At 38.9% G+C, this 21372-nt stretch overlaps 1 protein-coding gene across 1 annotated transcript; it reads right to left on the reverse strand.

Annotated features, from left to right (window-relative positions):
• Window positions 1–2977: 2977 nt before the first annotated feature.
• Window positions 2978–21078, reverse strand: LOC116317483 (ceramide kinase-like). The gene is made up of 13 exons (XM_031736265.2): window positions 20711–21078; window positions 13085–13225; window positions 12863–12985; window positions 12637–12762; window positions 12478–12544; window positions 11601–11746; window positions 10466–10540; window positions 9883–10035; window positions 9451–9556; window positions 9032–9111; window positions 7897–8102; window positions 7564–7784; window positions 2978–7473 (listed from the first exon to the last, which is right to left on the reverse strand). The coding sequence occupies exons 1-13, from the start codon at window positions 20844–20846 to the stop codon at window positions 7386–7388; spliced, it is 1668 nt and encodes a 555-aa protein (XP_031592125.1). The 5' UTR covers window positions 20847–21078; the 3' UTR covers window positions 2978–7385.
• Window positions 21079–21372: the final 294 nt, after the last annotated feature.

A 21372-nucleotide genomic window follows, 5' to 3' on the forward strand; every position in this document is an offset into this window, starting at 1 on the left:
ACAAAATTGAAAATGTGGGAAAGACTGACAATCCTCTCCAGTAACACCATCAATTAACCAACACATATTTGCATGCAAGCATGTCCTATGCACTATTCTTCAAAATGTTCAAATTCTGACAAAACAAAACTGCTTAAAAATGCTGCTTTATCAAAAACAGTGATGTTCCTTTGAGCTCTGTAGTGAGTGAGCAGCTAAACAGGCATTGCTGTTTCAAACAAAACAGGAAAGCTACGAAATCATTTGTGCCTAAGATGGTCCACATGATCACAACAAGGCAAGACAATGAAATTACAAAGGAAACAAATCAAATGCAGTGACTGTTACTTCTCTAAAGAAAATCCAACTTAAACCACATTAGATCTATATTTAGGTCTGGCTCAGCAATAATAGATCTCTTTCTTTGCATTTCTTAGAAGAAAGCGTAAATGAACACACTCAGTACAGTCAATGCATTTTGAGACTCACCTGCACTGATCCTGCTGAAATCAACCCCGCAGACTGATGTCGAGCTCCGCACCACATCCTTTTGTACCTCCTCAGGTATCGACCTCTGCCAGACTTCACTCTGATTTTACAGTTCTGATTATTTATTGTGTCAACAGATTAAGTTTGGAGTCAGATTTTCCAGCTGCCGGGTTGGCTTGTTGACATCCTGAAATGTTAATGATATGGGATCGACCATCCTTAATGAGCTTTAATCACCTGTGAGAGCTGCATCCTGTTTGCTCACATGAAATTAGCAACACGTCATTGCTGAGTATTGATCGGCAAACACACACATTTCAATCTTTTTTATTATTGGGATTTGTGCTTCTGTTTGCTTCAGAGACAACTAGTAATTAAGACTTACTCCAATAACAATGTACAAACATTCTTGTTGTTGCCCATCTTGAAGAGCAGTGACATCATGTCCAGGCCTCTGATTGTTATGCTTCGGTAAATCTGAGCTTTTGGAGTTTATTTTTCATATTTAAATGCAATAAATTTGAATGGGAAGTAGAGGCCCCTCTCTTCTGGAACCACACCCCCTTTACATTTAGGATTAAAACATTACTTTTTGATAAAGCTTTTATTAAGGAGTGAATCATGTTCTGCATACTAATGTACTCCTATCATCATTATGCTATGAGCCTTAGCTACTGGAAATCATTTACTAGTGTCAATCTTAGGTCACCAGCTGGAACTGGCCCACCAAACAATCCAACCCAACCCTCGTAACTGTGAAAATTACAGATTTATTTTAAAATAACTTGCAATTCCCTTTTTCCTTATCTGTCCATTGGGTGTTACACTAGATAGCAGAAACATCTAGAAAAGCTAGAGAGTCAAGTGCATGCTGCTGTTTGTGGAAACCTCTTTAAAATCAATAAGAAGAAAAGTGGACACTGTGGATTTTTTCCATGAAAAGGGATAATATCCTATTTGTTCACAGAGGTAAATGGGAGGCCTCTGTGCTTGGTGCGTTCACAGAACATTTCAGTGCTCAAGGAATATAATATTAAGTGACAATATGAGAGAAATCACGGCGAAATGCTTTTTGCCATGATTTGTCTTATGGTTTTCTTATTTATGGGGCAAAATGTATACAGGTACTCTACACTCCATTGTTAAAGTCCTGTGATGCTTAGCTACTGTTCACATGAGTTAATAGCATGCTGTCTTCATATTGGTCTGTACATTTGGTCTGGATCTGACATTACAGACAAGATACAGACACATCTCAAAACTGCCTTTCATCACTGATATAATAGAAAATGCTGTTTGGACACAAGTAAAGAAGGCACTGGAGAAGCATAATATTCTTGACAACTTTCAGTCGGCTTTTAGAAAGTTACACTGTACAGAAAGAGCTGTCCTTAAAGTTTCACCATTTCAATCATATGGTAGGGATATCTGGATCTGTCCTAAATGGTTCACCTCATTTCTAGCAGATAGAATACTTTTGGTTTCAGTGAGAAAATTTTGGTGAGATGTAGCTGAATTTTCATGCGGTATTCCACAAGGATCGGTTTTAAGCCCCTTGTTATTTTCATTACATATTCTGCCATTAGGCCTAATCATTAGTCATTTTAAAATGATTTCCTATCATCTGTATGCAGATGATATCCAACTGTACATTTCTTTTAAAATTTGTGAATTGGAAAAACTATCTGTTCTAATGGACTGTCTTAAGGCAATTGATGGTTGGATGCCAAACAATTGTCTGCAGCAACAAGACTGAGTGTTTAATTCTTGCTCGAGAGAGTATTAAGCCCCAAATTAGACAACATCTAGGTCCCTTCTCATCATGGTAAAAGCTACTGTTTGGAATCTTGGGTTCATTTTTGATCAGTTTGTGTCTTTTGATGCTCATACCAAGTCTGTGGCTCGCTCCTGCTTTTTTCATTTAAAAAGATCGCTAAACTCAGGACTGTTGTCTGCAAAGGTGAATTGGAGTTGTTTATCCCTTCATATCCTCTAGATTAGATTCTAGAAATACTCTTTACTTCTGTCTGTCAAAGGCTCCTTTAAATCACCTTTAACCACCTATGCACCTGTGGCTTCTTTTAAAAAAAAACACACCTGAAAACTCATCTATTTATACAGGCATTTGGGTAATGTTCTTGTGTAATATGATGTTTTTGTCTATATATTATTTCCCTGTAAATCATTTTGCAATAGATTTCTGGCTTAAAAAAAGTGCTACATGAATACATTTTACATACTTACCATGCTGAACAAGACAGTTCCATAATATTTCACATAGAATAGCCCTACGTTTTTTCTTTGGTTGCAATATCAGAGTAATTTGCTGCTCAAAAACACAGGGAGGCTTTTTTCAGGTTAACTGTGGTCACCAGTGACCGGCTCTACACACACAGGTTGTGCTGACCCTGACAGCAAAAGCATACTCTACTCTACACGTCTAAATGATCATCCATGTTAATTTTGATTTGTTTCCTAGTGTCCAAGACAAACCGCATAACTCTGAACATGAAGTGTTGAAAATATTTTATTTGTTGATAATGCAACAGCTACAGCAGAAGGTACAAGTTACAGCTCAGATTACAGCTAGAGGTCGACTGATTCACCAGATCAAACTAGTGTTCAGTGTCAGATTGAACTACAGTGTTGGAGATTATAGTTTTCTCTGTAAGCAGGAGAGCCTTTAAATGAAACAGTGCTTCACACAACTTGAACAGGGCTGGTTAAAAGAATGCTCAAAATAGACTCAGCGATATGAAAAGAATGGACACTTAGCTTTCATACACTATTAATCAGAAAAGTAAATAAGATTAATAAGTGCTAAAAATACTGCTTGCAGTTCATTCTACATGTTTAACAACACTACAGATGACATGGTTACATTTGCCTCTATAGATTTAAATATAATCTATCTTTGCACAGTTCTCACTTTCTCTGGAACTCTCAGTTACATCACCATTTTTTCTTTGCAACATGTTGATCACTGCGGCATCATGCGACTTTTACATACATGTAAATGCATTGTAAGCTTTTAATAGTATTAAATGACAGACACAAAGCAAAACATGCACTGATGACCTGATGTCTTCATCAACGACATCAACATAACAGAAAGAAATGCAACACATGTATTCCAGACAGATACTAGTGAAATCTATCCGCACCAACAATGCATCCTCCACTACTGGTTTGTTGATGAGGGTCTGAGGTTTCACACACAGCTTCTTGACCCCATTCAGGTACTTTTAGTGCACTGCTTGTATTCACAACTGTCTTTGTGCATACCCTAATAGGCTCAAATTAGGTAGCGTAAGCACTACTAAGTCCACAGATAAAGTCCTATCATGACAGATTCAGTGCTCACTACCTGACTAAGCCTTTCTGGTGTGATTTCTCTCACTGTGTTTGCAGTGTAATCTAGCATTGTGCTTTGTTGGACAGTTTTGCTACATTGTTCGTTAAAAATGCTTGCAAGACTAGCTACTATGGCTGGCGTGTTAGCAGTAAGCTCAGCGGCTATAGTATCAACCCAGTACTTTAAATTCATGAAAACAAGCAAATTAATTTACCAATTTCTAGTTCGACTAATAAATAAAGCTATAGTTATGGAACACATTTTAATAGAGTTGGCTAAATGTAAATATATATTTGTTTCAGTCATCAGTCGACCTCTGTGGATACGTTTAAATGTAGTTGGTTGGTGGCTTTTTTAGGGGGTGTTACAGCAGAGTGACTATTGATTAATACAACTTTAAAAGCTAAATCAGCACGTGAAAGGCAGCTCAGCTAAAGGTCTTCAGAGGTCTATTTAATTCCAGTTAACACAGGCCTGACCTTATAACCCAGTTTACCAGCTTTCCTAAATCATGGATGTTATTCCATGTATTTTGGCTGGTTTCAAAGGTTGTGGAGCTCTGAAGACCTCTGGCCTGAGTTACATCTATCACAGACACAGACAACTGCTACATCAGTAAACCCCTGCTGGTATTCAGTCCGATTAATAAGAATAAAGCTGAAAGCTGATTGGTAGGTGTTGCAGTTTATCATCAGCTGCTACTGGTTCCCTTCTCCATCAGTTTGAGTCCAGCTCAACGTCGGTGGAAAGGAAACAGGTTTGCTGGTAAACATACAAACACCATCTACAGTCTGACATTCCAGTGCTGATGCTCATCTTCCATTCTCTGTTAAATTTCCACATTACTGATTCAAACAGTTATTCTCTGGGATGATCATGATGATTCAATATAATAATAAGAGAAATATGTTTATATAAGAATTAGGCAGACCTCTCTCAGAAAGAATTTCACCATGAAGATGGATGACATAACAGTTGAGGCTGCTACATGTAGACTTCATTTTCTACATCGATTAATCTTGTGCACACAGTGAGCAGTGGCTACAGAGGCCTTCAGGCTACGACATGCTCAGCGATGTTTGCTGAAGGTGTTTAGAAATGAGAAAGACTGGTGTGTGAAAATTCTCTCTTTGTGACCAAATGGAACTTTACAAATAAGCTTTCTTCAACACAACCACAGTTTTTAAAAACAAACCATTTCTCACAGTAAGTAGTGCATTTAACCACAATTTTATTTACCAAAAAAACTCAAGTATGTGTGGATTAAACACTTAGAGCCAAGAAATGTAGACAGCCCTTTCTTTAGGGAAAGTTTTTGTTGCAGTGTTTGCCTAACCTTTTCACCCGTGATGCTGTGAAAGAAGACACTCTTAACAAAATATCCCTTTGCCAGTATTCCAAAGGTTGTGCGTTTCTATTAGGCAGTGTCTAACAGCAATTCAGATTTTTCTTAGGCATAAATTCTGTCTGAAATCGTTTCATGTTCCTGCACTTCAGGAACAGAAGTTTTTACAGAGCAGTTTTCCTCTGTGACATTTTGACTAGTAACGCCGACATTAGAGCTTTACCACTAGCACATCATCTAAAGTAGGGTTGCAACGGCTCATACACCCTTTAAATCAACCGAACCCATAGAGTTCAGCACAGGGTGCTTAGGTAGTACAGAAATGGGTGTTTGGCCTTCATAGAGCGTCTCACAGGTTAAACGGAGCACCTAAGATGACCTTCATCCAATATCAATACTGGACTTCAGTAATGCTATTGTGACTTTTAGTGGGAACATACTACAGAGAGTATTCCAGGAGATTAATGTCTGTAGCTTTGGAATATGTGTTTCATCCACATGTCATTGCTTTTTAGCTCTCTGCATACTTTTGGCCATTTAATGTCTCACTGTGAGGAACAGTTTTGAAAAAACAACAACAAAAAAAACAACAACAAAACAAACAAAAACTGCAATGGCTATAAATGTTGTTTTGGAAAGTTCAGATGACTATCTTGAGATTTTGATGAAGCAATATTAACTTGACAAAAGAGTTCAAAAAGCTTTACTACAGTAAACTGATTTTACAGCTACAGCTTGAGCTCACATATCACAGAGATTGCAGATTATTGTACAGTTAGTGTGTAAAACTGCTGTTAAAGCATCATGTTTTTTCTTTCTTTGTGTCTGTACTCAGACTGAGTTGCATATTCAGCAGAAATGGAAGATAAAAAGGATTTATTTGTGCGCTGCTCAGTTTACCCAGCCATAACCAGCTTGACTGACATGAGATTGAAAAGAATCTTTTAGATTTTTTTTTCTTATTTTCTGAGAATTAAAAAGAGTGAAAAAATGATTGCAAAGCTACGACTGAGCTCGAGCCTCACAGAAAAAATAAGGAACCAAAGAGACAACTCAGATGGACTTGTTTGAGAAGCCGAATGCGTCCCATTGCAATGAACGCTGTGATTGATAGATGAAAAGTTGGAACTGTGGAAACAAAATTGCATCAGAATTATTTTCTGTAAATACTGACCCAATTTCCTTCAACTTTTAATGAATGAGCTAAAACCCCTAATGATCAGATAAATCTGGGAATGATTGTAGGGTGTCTGGCATCCTTGTAACAGGCATGTAACAGTTAATTCCTAACATCTGAAATTGAGAAAGTAGACCATAACAAGTGAAAATGGTTGTTAAGAGCAAAAACACTTGTGACACATCAAAATCAAAGCCCACATGTTTGAACAGTTTAAGTAGCTTAACAGTTGGAGCTTTGACTGAAAACTATTAGGAACAGTGTCCATGACTGGTCAAAACAGATAGAAGATGGAAGCGAGACTGGACAAAGATTTGTCACGAAACAAACACCAATAATGATAAAACAAGTCAGCATTACTTGTGATTAACAAATGTTTCAGCATCAAAGGTGAAGCTGAACACATATAAATCATAACAAGTCAAGATTAAAAAAACAAGTCAGTGAGAGAGTCAAATCTGAGTTGATAAGATGATGTTAAATAATGAGACATACAACAAAGAAAGAATGAAATCAAATCAAAACAAGTCTGAGTTCAGAGAAAATAAGACTGGCATAGTGGGTCAGGACCTCACTATCAGGACTCAAGAACTACAGGACAATTTAGGCTGTACAGACATGGACAAGTTCATTGTTTGAGTTTTGCTTTATGGAACACTGTAAAACTGTGCAAGTCTCAGCTTCAAGCCTGAGTTTAATATTAAATAAATTGGGTACCAAACACCCAACAACCATTCCAAACAAACACCAACAGTCATCTAGCAGAAATCCAAAATCTGAGGGTGATGTTTTACTTTCTGCATCTAGAGTTTTAGCATCACTTCCCACCTGTGAGGAAATCACCTTAAATCCTCAAACCTGGAAAGTAAAATTTCATTTCTGACTACGCTGATGACATTTGTTGAGTAACAATGTAACTTAGCCAGTTGAGTTTTCAAGTGAAAGGTGTGATGAGCATCACATGATGGAGGTGGTAGCAGTGCTTTAGGCGGTGGCCATAATCAGATGGCTCCAATGCCTGGGGACAGACTGGTGGAGATCTATATTGCACAGGGGTTGGTGAGATCCTCAAACACTGGCAGTTCTTCAATCCCTCGAGCAAACAGCTTGATCAACTGGCAGTGCACTCTGAGAAAACAGCAGAAGTTGTTTTCAAAGAGAAACTTGAAACCAAGTTTTGATATTTGTAAGGAAGAAGATCCCACAGGGTTGTCATACCTGACGTCAATGGCTGTGTGGGTCAGGATCTCGCCATCGCAGTTCCAGCTGCTGTAGGCGGGTGCACAGCCACAAGCTGGGTGGTCTTTGCAGATCTGGCTGAAGATCTGCCGCTTGCTATTCTCATGCAAGTCCAACTCCAGGTCCGAGTCGCTTTGGCAGTGACGTGGCATGAAACGGAAACGCCTTACTCGATGGACCTCAACGAAGGTAAGGTCAAACTGATTGAGTGAACAGAGAAGAAAATATTTAGTTGTTGACCAAAACGTCTAAAGAATATCAATAAAAACACGTTTTGTTTTGGGTTTCTTTTTATTTCGACTGGAAATATACCTGGTCATCTTTGCTGGTGTGTCGAAGGAGGTGTCTAAGGAAGTTGAAACGGGAACATTTTCGGACGAGGATGAGATCTGTGGTGCCGTCAGCCAGGTGGGCAGCAGGCGACAGGCCTTTAGGGCTGCGAGGACAAGCACAGCTCATGCTGGCAGCATTTATAGCGAGGAACTTTCCTCGAATCGTCCTCCACTCACCACTACTCTCTGGATGAAAAAACCCCAAACAGACAGATTTGACTTTACTTGTTACTGCTGCCAAAACAGTTTTCACTCTGTCTCAAAAGTTTGCATATTATTCATTATAAACATAGAAAACAAAACAAAACAAAAAGTTCTATTCACTATATTCAGTCCAGTGTTTCTCACATAATGAATTTACTGCAGGTTACATCACCACAGTTGTGCTCAGGAGTTTACACAGACTTTGGGATTAATGGTTTCTTTGAACTGTTCTTTTTCCAACCTTAAATAACTTTAAAAAACAAGGATTAAATGCACAAGTTTGAATTTATTTTGAATTTGAATTTATTTTGAATTTATTTTGAATTTTCTTCTATCTACACACAGGCTCAAATATATACATACATACATTGAAAGATATATATACATAAATCTTTCAATAAGTAGTGCTGAAGTCTCTTCAGGGTCTTTTTGCTTGACAAGGCCAAGGCCTATTAACTTCTTATTAGTGATTATGATTGACTATAACTGGTAGTTTCTTTCACAGCTCTCAGAACAATGGGAACTCAGTGAAGATCGAGAGGTTCAGGTTTAAAGTTTAGGGTCAGTGAATTTGCTGTGAACAAGATCCAAAATAAACTTGCAGAACCTTGAAGTCAATTTGGACAATAACTTCTCAAAGTGTTCAGAAATAATATATTGGTATTAGAAATATGGAATTCAATAAAAACTAGAAAAACAAAGTCAGCTGATGCCTACCAGGACTACAGAACAGCCATGGGTGGATGGACACTGTATAATCATATTTCAGGAAGTGTTACATATTTCATTCACAAATATAAATATTTTCTGAGATTTAACAAGAAAAAAAACATGACAAAGTCAGGCGAGGAGATTTAGGAATGGAGTAATGGTCAGTGAGTAAGACCAGTAGAAAGTGTTTTTGGACTCACCAGAGTCTGATGCTTCATCCATCTCATACTTCTCACTTCTCTCTGAATTGAGCTGTCCATTGTGCTGACAAATTACACACCTGGAGATTTACAGAGAAACCAGCATTATTTAAATGATGCCATGAAAAAGGACTTTAACGAGAAGCCATTTTACATTTAACCTTAGCAGGTTATCATATTAATTTATATGACTGTGTTTGGTTGAGACTTAAACCAAACGCTTCAGCTGCAAAACTGAAATGTCAGATAGCCAAAGAGTTAATTAACCAGAATAAGATTTATAAAATGTTATGGTTGTAACTGAGGTCACAGGTTTATGATCAGCTCTAAAATTCCTATAAATTATTATTAGTATAAATTAGTATTTATATATTTAAAGAAAAAAGAAAAAAAAGTTGATACATGTTCAGATCTCTCACCCAGATCGACACCTGGTGGCGTCTCGTGGCGTTCCTATGATACCTCTGGCTGGCAGGTAGGATACTGTTCCTTCGTAGTAATGATGAGTCAGGAACATCTTCACACCTGCAGAACATTATCATAAAAAGCAATGCTTATGAATAATGCACCATGCAAGCAAATGAAAATGACTAGAAGGACTGTGGTAGGCTGATGAGGCTGAGTGTTGACATAAAAACAACCTCTCTTTGCTAACATTTAGCGTACCGGGCCTCTCTGACAAATCAGACATCAATAAATCACAACATTCAACAGGAGAGGAAGTAAATAACTGTAATTAATAAAAAAAAAAAAAAAAAAAAAAATGCGCTTGACAATTTCTCTGCTTTATCTGTACAACACTACATTTAAAATTCATAGATAAAATGAAATGATATTATATATTTTCCCACCTGAGAAGTCATATCTTGCAGGCCCCATCCACCTCTTCCTCTCGCTGTCTGATAGCACATCGCCATAAAAACCATATCCAAGCAGCGAGACAGAGTATCGCAGGAACATGTTGTTGTGATGAACTGAGCACACATCCAGCGGCTGAGAGTCTCCTGCACACACATATTAAAAAAAAAAAGTTATGTTTGCTGTTTCTGAAGAAAGACAAGCAGACATGTACACTGAGAACCAATTTAAAAACAAACCAAGCTGTGGTTTGTTTTACGTTTTAGAATAAGTTTGTTATTTGTGGGCATGTAATTTTACCATCTGAGTCAAAGTCCAAAACCTAAAGATTTTCAGTTAAAATGTATCAAATATTCTATTAAAATGTATCAAATTCTCACTTCTAATTTCAATGTTTGACATTGAAAGTCTAGTTTAACACTTGCTTTCTCAGCAAAATAGATATTACCCCAGGAGTGTTTGTCCTTTTTCCTTTTTTTATAGCTTCCATGTTAACATTAACCTTACACTTCAGACATGTTATGTTGCTGGAATGGATATTATGACCGCTGATGTCATGGAGATGATGTGACTGACCCACAATGATGTGTAGTGCAGAGGTCACGGGGTCATTTGTGCCCACAGTAGCAAAGCAGATGCAGTCTGTTGAACCTGAAACAAACAGAGGAAACAATGAGCTGAAAGAACACAAACACCATCCTAACAGTTAACCAGTGTAGAACACTCCAGTGAAAAGAGGACGGTCATCACCGATTCTGATTATTTTCTTAAACCTTTACAATTTGCTTTTACATTGTAAAAGCACTGCTGCTCCAGTCGTGCACACACAAACACCTGCAACCATTAATTGCCCAGGTGTGCGGTTTCACTTTTGTATCTGCACAGAGGAATAATGTCTCCCAGGTGACTCTGTGTGTATTTATAAGCACAGCAGCAGAAAACACCAAGGACACAAACCAGCACAACTGAGAAATGAGGTCACAGCGACTGCCTGTATTTATACCTGCATACTGATTGGCTCTCACCTGTCATTAAAAGCCACATCACCTCTACCACTGTTCAGGTCAGCAGCTAAAACTGTTTTTCTAAATCAGGAAGAAGTTTGGCTATTTTTCACTGGGGCCGTTTTATATATAGCAATAATGCTATTTATGTCTTAAAGAGGGAAGAGCTGAGAAAACCAGCTGAAGTACTGATGTGAGGCTTTCATACAAATAATAGAAGTAAATATTATTTACAGACAAAGAAAGAAAAATTTCCACACAATTTGGTCTTTCTTTTCACGGTTTGCCTTTGTAGGTGTCTATTCTACATTTTGTAGGTATTGTATGTACTTTTTATTTATAGCAGTTGTTTGTGATGAAGTATCAGAGTTTGTGCTGATAAGGAGATGCTCTTCATATAGGTTAAGGACAGTTTAAAAACTAGACAAGGAGAGACCAAAGTGCTTTGTTAGCGGGCATAACAGCAGACTCCAGAGAGTTGGAGGTTTCTGGAACAATACAGCAGGCGCTACAGTCTGTTAGTGCACTAAATAATCCCTCGAGGCTTGGAAAACCTTTACATAAGTCTTTGTCACCAAAGAAACCATGTAATGGTTCCAACCTGCTGTGACATTATGCTACACTGAAGGATGAAGGCAGAGTTACCTACATTTTAACTGTAATCCAACACAAAAAGAAAAGCAGTGATATTTCTCTGAGTTTCAGACCTGCAGGAATGATTCCGATGCGTAGGGAGCAGGGAGACAGTGCCTCCTCTGGACTGTTTGGATCTACGCCGCAGTCGATCTGTGTTCTCCAGATCAGTCCGTGGATGATCTCACTAAACATGCCGTCCCCGCCAACGCACACCACACTAAGCAAGGGTGAAATATTAGCACAGACAATCTCTACGTGACCATTTCTAAAAGGTCAGATGTATAAAAGTTGATTAAAAAAAACAAAGCAGAACAAACAGATATTTTCTGTGGTGCTTTCATTTTTGGAAGCTCAGGGATTTTTACTGTCCTTCATGTACAATCAGATCTATGAGGATCTCCATAACACCACCAACAGCTGATGCAGTACTTTTAGTAAACCTGCTGAATTAAAGCTGAAAGTCTGCACTTTGGTTGAAAATCATCATCATATGTCATTGTCCAAAAAGTTTATGAATCTGAATTATGTTGTGCTCAGTTTCTTTTTTATAGCATTTAAATAATTAATCTTCACCGTACAGGGTGCATCACAAAGAATCTTCTGTTTTCAAAGTGACTGCATTCTAACAAGTACCGTTACAAAGTGTGGGTTTGTGAGTTTCAGGTGGTTGCTGGTAGGCAGAATAACAACAGCAATGACTGCAGTGACTCCAGACATGCTGCAAAACTGTGGGATGAGTTTGACAATTGCTTGGACATATGCCATGTATCTGGAGGACTACGCTATATGACATTTGTGAATGTTGTTTTGTATGTAAAATATATTCAGCAATGTATTTTAAAAACCTTACTTCAAGCTTCTTTGTCCAGTCTTTTGAAATCTGATGATTGTTTTTGATACACTCTGTAGCTTATGGGTGAACTTCTATTATGGACAAACAAAACTCACCCATCAAATTTCTTCAACTCCGCCTCCATCTTTAAGTGATCTCTGGCGTGATTGGCGTACTCTGTCACTATGACAACAAACACACAGATTCTCAGTGTGTTTTATGTATAATTTTGACACAGGAAGTTGGAGAATGGGTGGTGAGTGATTTGGACGTACCAATAACACTGGTGGAGATTCCAGCCTGTGTGAATAGGGGGGCAACTTTCTGCTCGTAGATCCGTTTTCCCTGATGCTTCCCACCATATGGATTTATGTAAACCAGCAGATGTTTGGGTCTGCTGGCTGTTGACACAAATAACAACAACAACAGCAACTATGTCACAAATAGCTTGTGGAAGCGGCATGAATTACTTAGACAGTGTGGGTTTTTGTAAAATCATACTGTTACTGGCGAGCTGCTCTCTGATGCTGCTGACCCAGTGCTGACACACTGTCTCATCTGAACAAGTGAAGGTGACCTCAGCACACCGCCAGCGGTGCTGCTGACACCTCTCCACGTACAACACTAAAACAGACACAAGTAAAAAAAAAAATACTTATTTAATAATCAGCTGTCTTTGATTGCCAAGGTGCTAGAGTGCAGATCATGAAGTGTTTGGATTACCTGTGAAGGCCTGCCTGCAGTCCTTTCCCTCTCTTTCTCTGATCTTTTTCCAGCTGCCATCGTCTCTTTGTCTGCTGCCATTCTCCTCCTCTTCCTCTCTGACAGAGATGATCTCTGACACTGGGACACTGTGACAGACACCTGAACAACACACACATGCACGCAAAGCAGTTAGTGTTGCCAACCAGCAGCCAGCCCTCAAATTTCAGAGCCTCCCAGCAGCATGTGAAGGCACCATCAGAGGTATTGTTGCTTCTGGCTATTATTTTCCAGAATGAGGTCATGATGATGTGAAGCAAGTCCACATATTCAGAGTGATGCAGCAAGTTTAGCAATACTCGAGTGTGACATGACCCACATATTGGCATTGCCATCTTTCGGATTCACATCTGACTCACTTATCTGTATCTGCAGCTCACACCACAATCGCTCTTCTGCAATTCTGTCTCCACATGAAGGAACTGACGGCACATTTTCATCTTAAAATGGTTGTAACCTTAATTCTGACTTCATGAATAACAAATAAGACTGGGTGAGACCTAGGCTCCATTTTAAACAACAACACTACTGCATCACTAGGCTGTGATCATTTCCACAAACATTCAATTCATTTTCAATAATAATCGTTATGAACTTCAAAACAAAGCTTTGTTAAAATCCCGGTTTATTATTTTTATGGTATTTTATTTACAAAAAACACCCCCAATAACAACTTTTTACAATTTCTATTAGAACAGCATCACAGCCAGAAGTAGCATATTTTTTAAATAAATTCATAAACTTTTAATATCTGAGGTATCATCAAGATCTGTGACTTTGCCAATAACAAAAAAAAAAAGAAAGAAAAAACTAGACCTAATTTAACCTTCACCTCCTTGTGCAATTGAGGACTGTTTCCATTGTTACTGACATTTTTATATTCACTCCTTGGAAGTCCTATCATGACAGTTTTCTATGTTTGATGAAGTTATACGGAGCCACATCTTGGTGTTGAGTGAAGACTGTGTTGGTGAATAACAATTCTGAAACCAGAGCTGGAGCTGTTAATTGGAGAGAATTTATCAGAAGAACCACACTCCATGCACTTCTCCTCTGGTCAAAGAGTGATTTCAATATCAAGGGATGTTTGGTGTTTGGAAGAACTGTCACACTGCTGCCACTGTGATCACTAAATGTTTTCCCTCAAAAGCCTCGGGACTTTAAAACTGAACTCCGCATCGACAGGGGAGCAGCCATGGTACATGGTGGTTCTCCTCCTGGTCTCATTTCTCACCTGATCCACGATCTGCTGACTTGGAGAGTGTGTGTATTATTCCACTGAAAACTAACTTTTGGAGGGTGGGCTGCAGTCACCCTCCAAAACTTTGCTCATCAGTGATGGTCCATGATGTGAAAAACACAGTCAGTTTGACACAGAAGTTGATGTTAGCTTGGTAATAAATGAGAAATGCGTACACACACTCCAGGAATTCAGAACAGGACTTCCATGGAGCACTGGAGGCAGTCCAGAAAGGGACAAGGACATGATGGTAATGAGACAGTGGCTAAATTTAGGTCAGTTAAGGTTTTCCTTGTTATGAGCAGAATCACAATACTTTTTGTTTTCACCATGTACTTTTGATCTATACTATATTGCCAAAAGTATTCGATCGTCTGCCTTCACACACATAAGGACTTGAGTGACTTCGCACTCTTAATCCATAAGGTTTAATATATTGTTGAGCCACCCTTTGCAGCTATCACAGCTTCAACTCTTCTTGTAAAAACTTTCTACAAATTTTAGGAGTGGGTTTATGTGAACAGAAACACCTTTGTGAGGTCAGACACTGATATTGGACTAGAAGGCCTGGCTCACAGTCTTGGCTCTAATTCATCCCAAAGGTGTTTTATCACTGAGGTCAGAACTCTGTGCAGGCCAGTCAAATTGTTCTACTACTTGCTCATCAATGTCTTTACGGACCTTGCTTTGTGCACTGGTTTTCAGTTGGGAGCATGAAATTGTCCAAAATGTCTTGCTGAAGTATTAACAGTTCCTTTCACTGGGCTGAGCCAAACTCCTGAAAAACAACCCCACCGCATAATATCCCTTCCACCAAACTTTACACTTGGTAAATGGACTGGTTCTTATATAACGCTTTGCTACTCTTTATACAACTAATTCATTCACCCAATCACACAAGCACTTTTTCCAAGCTGTTAATGCTATCTAACATTCATACTCCGATGGATACATCGGAGAGCAACATGGGGTTAGTATCTTGTAGACTAGGCAGCCAGGAATCGAACCACCAACCTTCCGATCAGTGGATGAACTGCTCTATCGCCTGAGCTACAGCCACCTCAAACTTTACACTTGGTGCAATGCAGTCAGACAAGCACTGTTCTCCAGGCAACCCCCAAACCCGGGCTTGTCCATCAAATTGCCAGATGAAGAAGTGTGAATCCTCACTCTAGAGAACATGTCTCCACCGCTCTAGAGTCCAGTGCCAGCATGCTTTAAACCACTGTATCTGACACGTTGCCTTGTGGTTGGCGATGCAAAGCTTGGATGGAGCTGCTCAGTCAAGGAAACCCATTCCATGCAGGTTTCGGCGCACTGTTCTTGAGCTTATCTGAAGGTCACATTAAGTTTTGAGGTCTGTCGTGACAGACACTGCAAAAAGTTGGTGATCTCTGTACACTATGCACCTCAGCATCAGCTGACCCCGCTCTGTGAGTTTGCGTTGCCAGTACTTTGTAGCTGAGGTGCTGTCATTCCCAATCACTTCCAATTTGTTATAACACCACTAAAAATTGATTGTTTAATATTTAATGGAGAGGAAATTTCATGACTGGACTTTTTGCATAGTTGGCATCCTATCACAGTACTACGCTGGAATTCACTGAGCTCCTGAGAGCAACCCATTCTTTCACAGATGTTTGTAGAAGCAGTCTGCATGCCTAGGGCTGTGGCCATGGAAGTGATTGGAACACTTGAATTCAATGAGTTGGATGGGTGATGAATACTTTTGGAAATATAGTGTATGTTTAAGCATCTTACTCTAAGAAAAAGAGGAATAGACTATTCCTCTACATAACACTTGACCAAAGAGTGTTTTATTGAAGCCAGGAGCATGTTTATCTCTCATATAAAGAAACTTAAGCAAACTACAGTAGGTCAGCTAAATTAGTAGAACTACAAAGCCAAACTACACATCAAACGCTGACACAAGAGCTACAGGGAGGGCAACATGTTTCTGTTGGATCTGTTATTGATGAACAGACTGAACACAGCATCAAACTGACACATTCTACTCCTAAACATGTGGTTTATTCCAAAATATGACTTCTGACGATAGAGGTTATTTCATGAAACTGACTATTGACTAATGACTAACTATATTAATGTTAGGTTAGGAGGTTGCTTTGTTTTTATTTTTGAAGACACTTTTTAATCATCATTTTGGAATAAAACCATTTATTTAAATTGGAACCACACAAACAGAGCTCACACTTCAGCCATCAAACCCAGAAACATGTTCTAACAGCAGAACCACTAAACCTCCACACAATGGGGTGGAGGTGGCCCACTGTATTGTGGGAACTAAATCTCCTACCTGGATCAGGTCGACGAGGAAACAAAGGAACACAAAATCCTGCAGGAAAACCATACAGGTAACACTGTAATTAGCAGATAAAGAGCAAGTTAACCCTAAGACAATCAGAAAAAAATGTAACTTTGGTTTCAGATCAACAAGTGCCTAAATGAATGAGGATACTAAGTCATCTGTTAACTTTCTACTCTACATGTTTTTAAATCAGCCTTCCTTTCTGGCTACTACAGGTGGGGGTGGAGAAGAAAAAAAAAATCAATTAAATAAAGTATTCCAATATTTTCCAAATAAAAATTGAACTTTTTAGTTACAATAACAAACTCAACTGCTACTTCAGTCCACCAGATGGCGCTGTTGACTTTTTAAACTGAAATGTGGGGCAAAGCTGGTATTGAAAGAAATCAGAAAATGCCATCCGTGTCTAAATCAAAAATTGACTTGAATTGACCCCCCCCCCAAAAAAAACAAACAAACAAACAAACGAACAAACAAAGAAGAGATGGGCATAACACATGGGATTTGCATGTGTTGTATGAAGGTAAAATACTCTAGGAATTCTATAAACATGAGGGCTCCTTTTGCAACTTAACATAATGGAAGACTGTTAGCCAAAGACAACAAAGCTAAGATAACATGCACTTAAAAGAAAACACAACAGACACTGGAGACAATTTTAAAAGGTTACCTCCCAATTTTTTCCACAGACACAGTCTGGCTCAGAGAAGTGATGCATAAAGCTGAGGAATGTTTGAGTACAGCTGAAAGGATTGTATTACTTGTAACTGTAGCAGCTCATCATCTCAGAGGACAACTGCTGACTGCGGTCTTAGATACAGAATACCTCTAATAGTACACTAGTCTACAGATCTGCATTAAAAATGAATTGGAATAGACTGCAATACAAACGGTTTAGTCTGTCAGGTGCATGCAACATGTATGACAGGTTTTAATGACACTGTTGATCAGTCTGTATGCTTCACAGTCCGATTTTGCAGCAATAAAATGACAGAAGTGAAAGGAACACACTAAGACTTCTATCTTATTAAAACAGATATGAAAATAATTTGCATTTAAAAAGGTGATAAACCCCAATTTATATCAATGCAATAGTCAGCATATTGCAAACACACAACAATCTCACAAATCATAATCATATATTTGGGATGTGAAGAACCCACACAAGCACTGGGAAAGAATGCAAACTCAGTGTGGAGTTTACAACTTCCCCCCGCAGTTCAAAGACATGCGTGTTAATTTAAATGGCGATTCTAAAATGGCTATAGGTGTGAATGGCTCTCTGTTTCTCTCTTAGCCCTGCAACAGACTTGCAAACTGTCCAGGGTGGACCCCCACCTATGGGTATAAGCTGAAGTTGGATGGATGAATGGATGGCTAGAAGGCATTGTATTATGGGCTCTCTGGTGAGTCAGATCTATACATAGAGTTCCTTCAGTCTAATTTACTCAGAGGTCACACGTCGTCAGGTACAAGGATGCGTTTACACCAGATTTCATGCCCACTCATAGTTACTCATAGTTTTCATTTTCTTTTAAAATGCTGCCGTTCTGCTGGTATATCTCCACGTCTATCATTAGTCATATGCTGCAAACTGCCTCTTTTATGGCCACGTGCTTTTAGCTAGACTGGAAAAACCCTGGGCTGACTTACTGAGTTGTTAAGAACCTACATGTGACTGCTTAGCAGGATTGCTGATTCTAAGATGAGTGAAGCCAGATAAGGAAAAATATATCCTGGAAAGATATCATATTTAATCTGAATGTGCACCTTTAGCGTTTCGACACCCCCAGCAGCAGACAGACAGAAACCAGGTCACACATAAAAAATTCACAACTGAAATACAAAACACATGCTGCTGTGTGTTTCAGCTTTACACACACAGCTGTTGTCACCATGACACTGGAAACAACTGAACCCTGACCAACTCGGATGAAACAGAAGAGAAGTAAAAACCTGCTGACAACAAACACTGTCACAATTATGTCACGCATCTCCTGCAGTAACAGTTGGGATCATTTTCACAGGCAGTGTGCGGTGAGTCACTGATGATCCACCAGAGATGTCCGACTCTTTCGTTAAAATTTTAAAGAGTTCATTGTTTTAACGCTTGACTTTACTCCTCTACAAAACCGTAAGCATAGACTGTTTATAAAACATGAAAAACGCTTGACTTAATGTTCTGTTAACCATGATATAAAAATAGTCAATGAGCTCACACATTTATCATAGAGTGAAGGAGCTGAGAGACGTTCACCCACAGACTTCTGTACAACAACCAAAAGAGTCGCCCCCTGCTGGCTGTTAGAAAGTATTACGCTCACTTTTGAGATGTTGAAGCTACAGACATCTACACTCTGGAGATGAGTTAAAAGATCAAAAAACAAACAAACATGAACATTACAGTAGTTTATTGCCCCCAAGTGGCAGTAAATAGCAACAACATGTAGACTACCACACTGAAACCTTAACACACAGTACACAGGGAGGCTAACAACAAATCCAAACCACAAATTTTGCTTATTTTGATATTATAACTCCCAAAACAAAATAAAAGTCGGGATTATATTAAGAAATGTTGAGGTGAATGACTGTGCTAGTCTCTACTAAGGTTTTAACTGGATTCTAACATAGACCAAAACACTTCTGTTCACTATGATCATCTCAAATAATTCATCATTTATGTATTCATGTATTAGACAATGTGACTGTCCACAAATAGTACATATTATCAATTTTTGTTATGTTCAATGATACAGGTCTACACTACAAAAGGTTTGTGTTAGCAGACAAATACCACATTCTGATGACTGTAAAACAGTCCTGACTCCATGGTATTTATAACATAAAGCAATGATTACATCCCTGACCCGGGCAGTGATGCATATCAGACGATTAGCAAGATCCACCCAGCTTTACAGTTATGCTGATCTGAATATGTCACTGATAATGTTAAATTAGAATTAAAGTATTAAGAAATATAAAAGTGAAAATCATTGTTTATGAAACATTATTTTGTTTTTTTTTTTATTTGTTGTGCTCACACTGAAGGGTACATCTCCATTTGAAACGACAACACAATGATTGGGTGATCGATTCATAATATGTTACAGTCACAAATCAACAACAGAGAAGTAATTAAGTACATGAGGTTAGTCAGTAACCTTTAACACAAACAAATCTCAGTGTGACCATGTTATTCAACACACACTGGTTCATATGTAAACCAGTTAATTTGGGACTCAGACTGATGATGTGAGGGAAATGTGAGGAGGGGGCTCGCTTTCACATCTGGAGATTTTGTACTTACTTTGAGTACTCTTTTCGATACTGCTGTGGCATTTAAGTGCAGTATCTTTAAAATATTGCAGTGGAAACTGTAAACAAGCCTCTGTATTTGATGAACTACTAATGTGACAATCCCATAGCTTTCAGACGAAAACTTATAAAAATGTTACAGATTTTACAGCAAAACATCTAATAGCCAGTTCCATAAAAACATAGCATGATATGTTTTTAAGGAAGTGGCCGTGTCCAAAACGGAGCTAAAATAAAATGCATGGTGCAGTTGCTTTCGTCAGCTGGACACAAAAGCACGTCTAATTACGCTACTGAATAAATAAATCACTCAACCCTCTGCTACTCGAAAAACTATGATTTTTCATTCTGTTGTTTGTTTGTGGTTAAAATATTCTAAAATTATGTATGAGGTTTGGTTTGTTTGTTCGTCCCTGCAGCTTGCAGCCTCAGTGACCTCCACTGTCAGACTGGATGATGAGTGTTATGTAACCGGATGTATCATATCTCATATGGTCCTACAGTCCGGGATACATTGTGTTCAGAGCTGAAAGTTAGCTGCATGATATCAACAGGTCCAAACACCGCTGTGTCCCCTTTCACGTTCTCTCTGGGTTCTTTGTTTATCACACAGAATGTCGCGGTGCGTTTAAAGGCCAACAGAGAGATATATTAAGACACATAGACAAAGGCATGCAGACACATTAATCACGGATCTTACTGGGTCTGAACGGGTGGTACACCGGACTAGCGGCCCGTCTCTTCCAGGTGAGCAGTGACCGGCTCAGGCTTACATCGTACGCGGCATTTCTGACGCGGAGCTCCGACTGCAGCAGCAGCCTACCCGGCCTCTCCATTGGCTTCTAGCCGTCCTGCTCCGTCCTTTAGCCGGATGAGGAGGCAGCAGCACTCCGAGTACGGTTACCTTTCCCCGGGCATGTTGTCTGTGAGTTTCCCTTAGAGGCCCCGAACCTCGAAAATAAGTACTTTTTTAAACAACGGGGATTTCTGTTAATGTATACCCGTGTAACGGACTCTAGCTCGGTACAATTTTCTGTCGGATAGCGGTCTCTCACCGGATATAGGAGGGGCTATGTGGTGCATTCAGGTGCTTTCAGAACACTCGAACTACTTGTTTCGTAATTCAAATATTTTGGCATTGAACCGCACTGAAATGTCCAAATTGAATACACAGTTTAGATGCTATAAGTTAAACTTTCCTGGTAACCTTGTCTCTGTTTTTGATCGTTTTTCAGGACGAAGTGCGAAACAATGAATGAAGCTGATAAAAAAACAACATAAAAATAAACTAAACATGAAAACATTAACAGATAAGATAAATTGACTATTTCAATTGTTACTCTCAGTAAAAGCACATTACAA

Source organism: Oreochromis aureus, linkage group 7 (assembly GCF_013358895.1).
Source record: "Oreochromis aureus strain Israel breed Guangdong linkage group 7, ZZ_aureus, whole genome shotgun sequence".
Lineage (NCBI taxonomy): Eukaryota > Metazoa > Chordata > Actinopteri > Cichliformes > Cichlidae > Oreochromis > Oreochromis aureus.